Consider the following 12,120-nt stretch of genomic DNA (forward strand, 5'->3'; position numbering starts at 1 on the left):
TTTATTATTTTTTTCCAACAGCTTTTGAGGAATGTTATGAGTTCAAAATAACATTTAGTCTAATGCAGCTGAATATGTAGTAGTGTTTTAAAAAAAACACAGTACTCCCATCCTCATCATTAAATCTGCTCCACTTGACTTTGGAGTCTCCCACATGGCTTTAAGGGAACCTCTAGTCCAGCCTTGATTTGAGTTTTCAATTTCAGCTTTTCTCATTGCCTCTCTCCCATAAAGCTCTGACCAGCGAAGAACCAAAGGTTTCTGTAGAGTTTCTCCATCTCAGCTTAATCCTTAAATAGCCAATATCTAAGAAGACCATAAAAGCACAAAACACAGTTCCTGTATGACCAGAGTTTCTTTCTATCTTCATTATATCCATGGATGGGTTTGCATACCATCCATAGATGGATCCAGTTAACTTAGGCACAGAAAAAATACACATCTTTGAAGATTTCTAAAACTTTTAGTTTCTGTTGGTAGAAAATACCAAAACTATTTGCTCTGTTTATTACTGTAGTTGCTTCTCATGACTTGTATTTCGGGATCTAAAGTAATTACAGATTTTTGTCTAATTATTAATTTCTCTGTGCCTGACCAAAACAGCTTGGTTGAGACTAGTTTTCCAAGGGTTCCCCTGTGTTGTTTTTTTTTTTTTTTTTTTTTTTTTTTTTTGTGTCAACCCTAATTTCTGAAGTAGAGACTAAGCTGATCCCATGTTGGTTTCACTGAAGTAAAGTCTTATCTCAGCCAGAGAGCTGTGACTTGTATCATCCTTTTTCTTTTTCCCCCAATAATTTCATAACAATCTTAAGTCCCCCAACACTCACGTACACCACACTTCAATTTGGTCTTACTAAACTAACATGGCCCCTTTAAATGGGGATAAATGTGAAGGCAGTGCACCTGTTGTCCTGTGGCATAAAGGTCCTGACTTTGACTAGGCTTTAGGTCTGGGGTCTTTCTACATGAGGTCCTCTCACAGCTCAATAAAACATGGCTAAGAGCTATAATGACACTGCAGAAAGTTTCCCCTGCATTGTGAGTCTGTAATACAATCTGGTAGAGTGAAAGTGGCTGAAGACTGAAGTCAGTAAGTGAGACAGGAGCCTACCATGTTTGTCCTCAGTCTAAGCCAAACAAACATGTTAGAATTGTTTTGAGCAGGTAGTGTGAACTGCTCACCCAGCTAACAATCAACTAACCAAATAAACATATCTGCATGAAAATCTAACAACTATTAATTATTACAGTAAAGTAATGTTTTTATATATCCAGTTTGCATATTGAATAGCAATGGGCCTTTCTTAAATATTTTCCAAAATTGGCTATTTATGTATTTTAAACTCTTCATGTTTACTTATGTAATCCAGCCCAAACATTATATTGTCTGTTAAGATAACATGTTTAGATGACAATCGACATTGAGAGTTATTCCAAAAGTCACAAAATCAAATACATGTTCACATATCTCACCATGAGTTTCATAAACAGACAGTTAACATCAAAATCATATTCACTTGTTAGTGAAGCACATTTAAATGTCATGCTGTACGTTAGTATGAGAGTAAAACAGAAATACAGACTGGCAGTGATGCCTGTAGTCAGTACCACACAGGCAGGGGTCTGGAGTTCTGATTCCTCATTGTGCTGACACATAAACCACTAACTCAGGTGGCAGCATAGTAAAGAGCGTGAACAGTGCTGAATTACAGTAAATACACAAATAAAAGGTATTTTTATTGTAATTTGGCATGCCCTCCATATCATACATAAGACACTGATACAGTACACCAGGTTGACACAGATGAGCACAAGGCATTCTTCTGGTTTGTTGGAGGTTTCTGGGTATTAGAGTTTTTCTTTCACTCAGCATGCCTTCATCATCATGATAGTCTGAATGTGGGATTGTTTTATTGGGAATGTTCACTCCCATCTAGAGGCAACAATAGGGAACTGTAACACATCAGCACCTTCTATTTCAATTCAAAGCATAAAACCAATTCTAATTAGTATATAATTAGAATTTACCTTTCAAGATGGATGAATCCCAATTTTATCCTTAGTCTCTCACAAAAATGTAAATAGTACAGATAGATTGGATGGAGCCAAAGCTCTGAATGCCATGAGTTCCTCAGCTAAATTCCAACAGTTATTTTAATCCTTTTACTTCATGTGTGTGACTTTGTTTATGTTGTTAATATAAATTTTTTATTATTTTACTCCATTATTACTGCTCCACTTCCTGCTTTAGATGTAGTGTTTAGAATAGTCCATCTAGAGACAAGTGTTGCAAATTAGCTTACACTACAAGTACCATGATACAGGCATGGGACTGCTGCTTTATTCAGTTTGTCTATGTTAGAGTTTCCCTATCAAAGAAATTTAGCAAATAAATTATTAAAATTAAACATCCCTTCTTGTTTAAGAAGGGATGTTTTGGATCTGCAAAGTTTTTTTTTTAAGTTCTCAAAGATTCATTTTTTAAGTTCTCAGGCTTATGTTGTAAATACTTCTGACCTTAGGGAGACAATTAAAATAAACACTATTTTAATGTAATGCTTTGTGTTAAAGTTATAACTATAAAAACATGTGAAGGTGTCACATGGAAGGCAACGTGTTGCTCCACCAGGTGGAATTTTCTTCATCACAGAAGAAAAAGAATCTTCAAACAATTCTTATGGTTTTAAGATTCATGTTGGACCTGTAAATAAAACTCTGCTAGGCCTGGCCGATAAATCAATTTTACTGATTAATCAAATCTTTGAAGATTAAATTTTTTGGAAAATTTAGGAATTTGTTTCACCATGCCCAAGACCACCATCTGGTTTGAGATGTTTTACTTCCATTTATTTGGACTCTGAATTCAGGTTTACTCTATGACAAAATATTAGGGACAGGCATTTTTGAAATGTTATAGCTGTGTAAAACATGAGAGAATAACATCATAATATTAGGTAAAATTGTCTTTATTCTGCTAATAGATTATGTCCTCATAATTAAACAAAAATTCCCACAACTTGGCCCCTAATACGCCTTCATACATATTATACAAGAAATGATTGAAATAAAATTGTTTATTAGTTCACACTGCTGTAACAAAGCCACAATTACATCTGTGGATTTTGTCTGTATTGCAGAAAATGGATGGTAGCTTGTTTAGTGATTCTATACTTGGCTTTGCAGGACGTACGGCTGTTTGTGTGTTTGTTGGCCCTTCTGACAGCCAAACTGTGTGGACCGGCTTCAGCTTCCTCCAACACTGATCACTTATTAAAGTGCCCCATCCCTGTTTTAGAAAATCCCCACACATTCAAGAAACTGTTAAAAATTAGGAGATAAAAGTATTCAAATTTGTTCCATATACACATTTATGACAAATGCACAAGTTTTTATAACAATAAGCCAGCCAAATTTGGTTGTTTTGCAGCAATTTTTTATGAAAAGTGATATACATTTTTTCAAAGCAATCCGTGTTGTTTTGAAATTAAAACCTACAATATGATGAGAATAAACTGATAAAATTATATTTGACATTTACTGGAAAGCTGCAGGAAACAATGTTTTCAGTTTTGATGTTAAGGAATAGACAGTTTGTGTATCTTGTTATTTTCAGGGTGTTGATTCCAGAGCTGAGGAAACTGAAAACCAAAGGCACGGTTAGACCTCAAGAAGAAAAAGCTTATCTATTAAAAGAGGGATTAAGCCCCATAAATGCCATAACAATTCATATGTTTCATGAAAAGAGAATTTGATGTGTTTCAGATGCATTGCACTGGGTGCTTCACAAAACCCCACAAGTCATAGAAAAGAAAGAAAGGCTATTTGTAAACAATGCTTTGCAAGTAACTAGTGATTATTCTCTATATATTTACTTTGTAGTCAAACAGAGAAAAAAGGTCAGATAAGTGCTGCTGAGTGTGGTGGAAAATAAAATTTCCTTCTTCAGTTAATAGAATTGCAATAAAATTAGAACTAAACGACTTAGTTTAATGATTTAATAGTTGTTTTAAACTAACGATTCAAACAATTTTCCATCACTTGTTTTAGAATCTTGTTCTCTCATTTAGATAATATTTAATAGATGTTTACTGAGTCTCACTAAAGTCATGTAGCCAAGTTTAAGAGATCTAAAGTTCACATTAAACGGCTACTATAAACCTACAAGTCATTTTGACTGGAGACACGCCTCTTGCTTTCTGATTGGCTGCAGCTTTCATTCTATAGGCTGTCCTCTCCTTTTTGGTCATTTAAACGGCCCCTTGCGCAATTTGATGAATAGAGTCGCTGTCAGATGCGTGGAAAGAGGACGGCTTGTAGAAGACAGGCAGCTGGGAGAGAGGAGAGCAGCCGCGGCATGGCTCCTCCGCCTAGTTCCATCTAGTTCTGAATCCGTAGAGCCGGATGCCACGGAGAAGCAGCTGAACCACCGCCGCCACCGCGTCATCCTCTTCTCAACGCTGTCGTGCTTTTCGTTTATATATTTTGTCCTTTTTGTCTCATTTTTTATATGGAAGTCTGTGGGTACAGTTGTGGATGCGGAATCTTAAAGCAACTCACCCGTGACCGTGCCAAAGGTTATCTCAACACTTTTCTACTTTCTGTAAAGTTGTGACGGAAGAAGGAAACGCTTTGTCCTAATAAGGTAACGCGGCTCTTTCTTGTTTTCAGTCCTCGCGCGCATTCCAGCGTGCAGCTTCTACGAGCTCGCACTCCTTCTAAACTGAAATTTCCACACATTTCAAAGCTACGTACTGTTAGCATGGAAAGAAAACACTCAATTATCTGGTCATAAACACAAGCAAAACCCGTCTCTCCGGTTTGGTTTGGTTTGTTAGTAGTAGTAGTAGTAGTAGTAATAATAATAATAATAATAATAATAATAATAATAGGTTTTGGTTTATAGCTTTTTCTTGTGTTACATTAGTGCATTTACTGATTGACATAAGGCTAAATATTAAAAGCTGTATCGGTTTGTGAAGTTTAAATCAGCCTCTCACTGGAGCAATATCAGTCATTTGGAATGCTTTCCATGTTTAAGGTTAAAGGTTAAATCCTTGCTGCCATTAATCAAAAATCTTAAAAAATTTAAGATTAATTTAAAAGTTAATCTACTAGTCATCCTTGCAAGTTATGATAACTTGTAATGAAACAGTTCTCACAGGATGATGAGCTTACTGTATGTATTTTCAGTATAATCCTTGTAAAGTAAACCTAATAGAGTCATCAACCTGTCTGAACTCTTCCAGGAGCCTGAGGGCCCCGTCAAGATGGTGAACAGCCAAACGTCAAGTGTCCCACCAGCTCCCAGGTCGTGTGCCGGATGCGGGGGGAAAATCGCAGACCGCTTTTTGCTCTTCTCCATGGAGCGCTACTGGCACACACGCTGCCTTAAATGTTCCTGCTGCCAGGCCCAGCTGGGGGACATTGGCACCACCTGTTACAGCAAAGGGGGCATGATTCTGTGTCGCAGTGACTACATCAAGTGAGAAGAAGGAGGCAGAGGAGAGATGGTGCTGCCTGTTTTAGATTGGTTTCAGTAGTCGTACAGCGAAGTAAAGCAGTGTGTTTGTGTGTTTCCAGGCTGTTTGGGGCATGCAGCGCCTGTGGTCAGTCCATCCCAGCAAACGAGATGGTGATGAGGGCACAGGGGAATGTTTACCACATCAAGGTAAATCTCTAAACTGCATTACTCTGCTTCCTGCTACATAGAACACGCGTTTAGTGCGAACACAAAAGGAACAGCATTCCTTTTTTCCCTGGCTTAATCCTTCCAACGGTCGGACTTATTGTTGTATTTTACGTGACGTTCAGTCGTCTGATTTATTCTGATTCACCTTGGCTGACTTTGCAGACCAGCTGTTTCCATTTTTTTTCTGATTCATTTACGATGAAGCTCTGCTGGTAATATATTTACTGACTTTATTATTATTCATTCAGACTCTGTCTCTCCCCCCCCCCCAATACTCCGTTGCAGTGTTTCAGCTGTGCCACCTGTAGAAACAGACTAATTCCCGGGGATCGCTTCCATTACATCAACGGTACAATCTTCTGCGAACATGACAGGCCTGGCGCTGCTTTGCACAACAGCCACCTGGCCCCACTTCAGAGCAGCTCAGTGCTGACGGACCAGAAGGTAAATAAAAGGGTTACTGAGATGATTCTTCAGAGCCTTGCAGCAAGAGAAAACTAACAGACATTAAGTTAACGCCAGTGGGAAAGAAAAGTCTGTTGGATGCACGTTTTAACACTGACCATGAAAGAAAAACTAACTTTTACATGAGTTTGGAAAGTATATCAAGGAACATAGTTTGGAACTCAATGATTTTTTTTTTCTCTCACATTTATTCTTTATACTTTACAAAGAAACGTCATCCCTTCCCTCTACCACTGGTTCAGATTAAACATATTAACACAACAAAAGATAGTGCTCCATCCTGACCTGATGCAGTCTTGTTCTGCTAACTGGTTCCAGTACTGAGCTCACAATGCTGCGACATTCTGGCAGGAGCCATTTATCTAAAGCAAGGCGTTTATTTGGAACAGTGGGTTGCATTCTGTCCTCGTTGCCATTTTTCTCCTTTGCCGGTTTGGTAATGCAGCACCGGGCTCTTTCTTGTATTAAAAACTACCAAATGACTTTCAGATCAATCATGCGCCCCTCATTTGGGTTTAATCAGCGGTCATATTTCATAAGTCCGATGACCTGGAAAATACAATGAACCACTTTTTAACACATGGTTGCCAAATTGGTGTTTACCAAGTCAAAGAATGGAGGGATGAAATTGTTGCTGAGGGTTCAAACTGGTGAAGGGACTACTTGACCCTTAAAGTCAGAAGTAATATTCAATTATTACCATTATTTTGTTATGAAACCCTTTTTTATGGATGTTCTTGGAAGCTACTTTTTTTTGGGGAAAAAATTGTGTACTGTCATCTTAAGCTTTAAATAGTATTCTTTGGATCACATTTTTACTTTTTATGTTCTGTGTGATTGAATTCATCTTGCTTAAATAAAGATGACTGTATCCAATCAGAGAGCTTTACAGATTAGCATTGCTGCGTTTTGTGACCCATTCCCCCTTCTCCTGTCCCATCTCCAGGTATGCTAAGCGGGAAGAATCCAGAGCGACCTCGTCTCCTTCCCTTCTCAGCCTTCTCCTTCCCTCCATGTATTCTTCCTCCACTGCTACTGTCGCTGTTGTACTTGTTGTTGGGGAGCCTCATTACTCTCCTCCTCCAGTCTCACTTTTCCCAGCGAGGCTCCACTTTTTCCTGTAAGATGTCTTCTCCCTCGCTATTTCAGAGGCTTTCTATAGAACAGCATCTCCATTCTGCTAACACTCAATGGCAAAGTGGTCTGTGTAAAGACTTGAGACTATGTGGGGGCTGCGGTGGCAAAAAGTCTCCTTCAGGACTGAACAAAGCTGGAGGAAAATGGTGACTCAGAAAAGCTGTATAAAACTGCAGAGGGAACAAAAGACATCACTGTAGAAGTGTGATGGACTGCTGTGAACTTACAGAAAGTGACTGAATACATTTGCCATGTCATATTATGCCTCCTCTGTTCTTTTTTTAATCTTTCTAGCTGGTCATGAGATCCAAGCACTGAGAATGGGATCTATGATTTGTGTAACTGAAAGTGATCGTTCGTAGGGAACCATTAAAGGATGTAATCCAGAGCTGTACTCACCATAAACGGCTCATCCATGCCTCAGACTCTGCACAAAGACGTGCAATATCCCTGTGATGGTTTTACTGTTTTCCTTCTGTACAGTTTCTCTATCAGATGCCTGTGTAATGTGTTTATGGGTGGTGGGGTGGGGGCTGTGGGTATGAAAACAAAAATCCTATTAAAACAATTTTCCTGTAACATGTCACGAAGCGACCTGAGGTCATTGCGGCATTAGTGCGCCATTGTGTTGCTTGGTACCTGGCATGGTGGATGTTTCTCTCCCTCTCTCTCTCGCCCTCTTTAGCCCTGTATGGTGAAAACATGCCTGATTACCCCGAGGAATGGATTTAGGGGGCTTGAGCTCTGACCATTTACAGAAACAATTAAGCATGAGCCCTGTATCTGTGCTACTGGAGCTCCTGGGAGCCTGATCTTGGGGCATATGCTGTGTGGCTGACTGGCTGGCTGCCTCTAATAAAGCCTAATCTGAAAGGGGGCTAATTAAAGGGGAGGGCCCCAAAGTCCCCCCAACAGCCAGGGCATTTGAAACAATCTGATGTATTTACTTTTTATCTTGTTTCAATTAGAACTCCCACACAGCCTGGCTTGGTTGGTCGCACAGCGCCCTTTGGTCTGTGCCACTCTCTGCATGGTTTCTGAAAAATGATTTCCAAGAGCTGCACCTAATTCAGCTTTGTGCCTTTCTAATGCTGCGTGCAAACGTTAAAGCCCCAGCATACCATCCGAGGTTGCGACTTAATCTTTGGGCGATAGCGGTGGTAGAGCACACTGCGTGCAGGAAACCAAGCGATAGCATCTGCTCTACTTTCACACCTTGCCTGGGTGTGCGGCTTGCCATCAAACTTCCCTTTTAATGCGCTTAGCTATTTCAAACCGTCCCACTTGTCATGGTCTAGGCTGATGCTGCATCAATTATTTATTCCACGTCTGATCAAGAAGCGTCACGCAAATTCATTAACGTATGCAAATGATCACAATTACAATTATCTTTGTATCGGGATGGTGAAAAAATACAACCTCGGCACACTCCCAACGCACCACAAGTTACACTTTGCATTCAAACTAATCAAGCATCATCTGCCTCCTCCTAATTAGCCAGACCGTTTTCACATGCCAATTAGCAGGTCTCATGAAAAAGCTCTCTGCCACGAGGCGTTGTCTTTTATCAGAGCTTCTGCAGGTGTGTGGTTCACCATGTAGCCTGTGTCATAGGAAAGTGTTTATTCATGCTAATTAATCATATTAACACATGCATGAGTGTAATTGCCGAAGCTCCTTCACCTCACACCGTGTGAAGACTCGAGAAGATGCCAGGGTATTTTTATGTGCTTATAATGAAGAAGAAGAAGACCAGTGACACTTCCTTTTTTTTTCGGTAGCACTTCCTGTGATGAAGAGCCAACATCTCTGCCTTCCTTTGTGTGAGTGGAAGAGTCTAGGTTATAGTGAACCAGGAGATGTCCCGGCCTTGACAACACCTCTGTGATTAGTTTGTCACTAAACGTAAATTAAATTGTAAAAAAGAAACTTTGATTAACAAATGTCCCAAGAAAATAATCTAGAACTGAAATTTTCAACTTAAGGTCTTTCATGTGAATGTTTGTTGAGTTTATATCATTAAAACCAAGATGGCACAACAAAAGTTTTGTTGTGCCACCTTGTATAAAAGGTAAGCTAGAAGGAACGCTAACTTCTTGATGTAAGACTCACAGGTCACCACTGAGGTCCCCTACAGACCAACAAGAGTGTTACAAGCAGAGCCTGAGCAATGTTACTGCAAGGATGAGGAAAGAACATAACATAAAGCTCACAAAAGTCAATTTTACATAATACTACCCCTTTAAGAAAAATGACTAGATTTAGGAAACCTTTAATCATATTTAGATGGACTGGACTGACCCTCTGAGTGTCCGCACAGCTGTGATGCTGCACAGCAAATTCTGCAGAGTTAAATCAACACTATATTTTGATGATGTACTACGATTCATTCCAGCTTCATCCTGCAAACAATCCAGAGATGCTAGATGTCCAAAGCTTGTTGTCTGAGGATCTTTCTCATGAATATTTTGGTGGAAAACACTTTGAGTAATCACACTGGAGCAAATAACATATATCATCCCTAAACAAGAAGATCATATCTCCTGTTTTGGGAAATAGAGTCTGAGACTGGTTCTCTTTTGGTTCAAGCATGGCATTCCTTCCTATCCATTATCTGTTACAGTTCATAGATGTGCGAAGCTTAATAAGTAATATAGAATTCATCTGTTATTGTTAGAAGTAGGTGTCAAGTTTAAAATTAGGTTTATCAAGGAAAAGAGAGAAAAGAATGAATGAAGAGGTAATGGGCCCTGCAGTCAGATACTTCCCTCAAAACAAAGCAAGCAAGCAGGTTGAGAAGAAATGATGCAATCAAAGAACACCTCACAAGTGTTGTTTTAACCCTAGAAGAATGCTGACAGACAGGCATCATCCACCCTCAGGCACTGCACTCTCCCTAACATCCTCTAAAAACACCATCCGGCAGGTAGCATGTTGCTGAAAGATCTTAACTGTGTTGACAACCCTTCACAAAGCTTCTTAAGCTGCTGCAGCTATTTGAAACGTACAATTCTAAAGCGCCAGATGACTGCTGTAGCAAATACCGTAGTGTGTGAAATGTTCCAAATATTTCAGAATCCTTTTTGAACACCCTGAGAGCCACAAGGCTGCATTGCACACCCCTTATTGTGTGGCAGTGAAACATGAGACAGTCTAGGAACACGGAGGAACTGAGCTATTGCAGCAATAATTCACAGCAGAGGAGCGCGATGACAAAGAGGGCGACTTTTCAACTCAGAGCCTCATTCAGGAATGTCAGGGAGGGGAGAGGGAGAAAAGTTCTCCTGGCCAATCGGAACGCTTTGAATAATTAAAGTGATCGGCTTAATTAGCTCAATTACGTTAATTTGACCACGGAACATGGCCATATGGTGAAAGGAAACAAAAGAGGGGGGAACTAATTAAAAGTAAAATAATGAGGATTTTAATTAACTGGCTCCCCAGACAGCAGAGCGCAGGGATCAGGAGCCTGCTACCATAATTAAAGTGCTGTAACGCTGGCAACATCTCTCCTCTCTTTCTTATATCAGTGAGGGCTCTATCCATCTAATTAAATCTGTAAATAAATTAGCAACATTGAGGGTTCCTGCTTGACTTAACACCGCCTGCTACCCACCTCCCCGCCCTCCCAATAACACACTCACCTTAGTTTGAGTGCACAACGCCACTCACATGGAGTCAAAGCCAGAGCTAAAGTCTGATATTAACAAAGACGTCTGGGTAGAGAGAGTGTGTGTTCTGTCTGTACAGTGTGACGCTTGCACATCCTTGAGTAGATCTGTTGGAGACCATGTGGATGCAAAGCACTTTCAACTTTCTGGGCTGCACATGTCCACCTGAACATGTCTTATGTCGGCTGCCGTTTGAGCTTCTGTTTTCCATCCTGCGTACATCACACTTCTGAGCCGTCCTGCTGGTCTTTTCTATTTCTCTCCACACCTGAGAAAGTAAGATAGTCTGTTGCAATCTCAGTCACTCTCCTTTGTAGAGACACAAACCTCTTCAAAAAGAAGTCGCATTCTAATTGATGCCAAAGCCAAATCCCTCAACCCACTTTGCTTTGAGATTGGTTGGGATGAATAACCTGGAATTGGATCTAGAAAGAATTACTCAGAAAAACCTCTGGGATGCCAGGTTTTAAGTATATTCATCTGTTAGCAGGCATTCTTCCTTAAGCATCATTAAGGAAGAATGCATTTTAAAAATTTGTCACAACAACCCACATGGCACAGTTTGGTCAGTAATCTCTGTATTCAGCTCAATCCAACCTCCCATGAACTCAAATTGGTTCCACTGTCCTTGGTGACAAAAAGCATCCCCACAACATGATACTGCCACCACCATATTTCAGTATGGTTGGTGGACTTCATTGTAACATAGCTGATAACGTTTCCCTGACCTGCTTGGTGTGTTACTTTATGATCCTGTTTTGTTCGTTGATGTTGATGTTCTCTAAGTACTCTCAGAATGTTTGAGAGGCCACATGCATGTCTTTGGGCCATGAATAGAACCCAATAGATCTATTTGAAGAACGTGCAAACTCCACACAGAAAGACCTCAATCCAGGATTCAATAAAAGGACTTTCCTGCTGCAAAACAACAATCCTAACAAATGCACCATCTACTAAAGTTTGTCTTAAATTATTGTTTCACTGATAAACTTAGCATGCTTTAAGCAACACATCAACATTTTTCTATGTATTTAAATCCTCATCTGCAGGTGAAATCTTCTTCTGTAAGCTACAGTCACAGTCGTCACCAGCAAGACTTGATGCATCACCTTGATGAGGATCAGGGAAAATGGTGTCATATTAATGTCTGGGGATCAA

At 39.9% G+C, this 12,120-nt stretch overlaps 1 protein-coding gene across 1 annotated transcript; it reads left to right on the forward strand.

The window, feature by feature from the left end:
- Positions 1–4,258: 4,258 nt before the first annotated feature.
- si:dkey-90l8.3 (LIM domain transcription factor LMO4) lies at positions 4,259–7,685 on the forward strand. Its single transcript, XM_044110630.1, has 5 exons — positions 4,259–4,642; positions 5,247–5,482; positions 5,581–5,668; positions 5,975–6,133; positions 7,101–7,685. The coding sequence occupies exons 2-5, from the start codon at positions 5,268–5,270 to the stop codon at positions 7,107–7,109; spliced, it is 471 nt and encodes a 156-aa protein (XP_043966565.1). The 5' UTR covers positions 4,259–4,642; positions 5,247–5,267; the 3' UTR covers positions 7,110–7,685.
- Positions 7,686–12,120: the final 4,435 nt, after the last annotated feature.

This window comes from Gambusia affinis, linkage group LG03 (genome assembly GCF_019740435.1).
Source record: "Gambusia affinis linkage group LG03, SWU_Gaff_1.0, whole genome shotgun sequence".
Lineage (NCBI taxonomy): Eukaryota > Metazoa > Chordata > Actinopteri > Cyprinodontiformes > Poeciliidae > Gambusia > Gambusia affinis.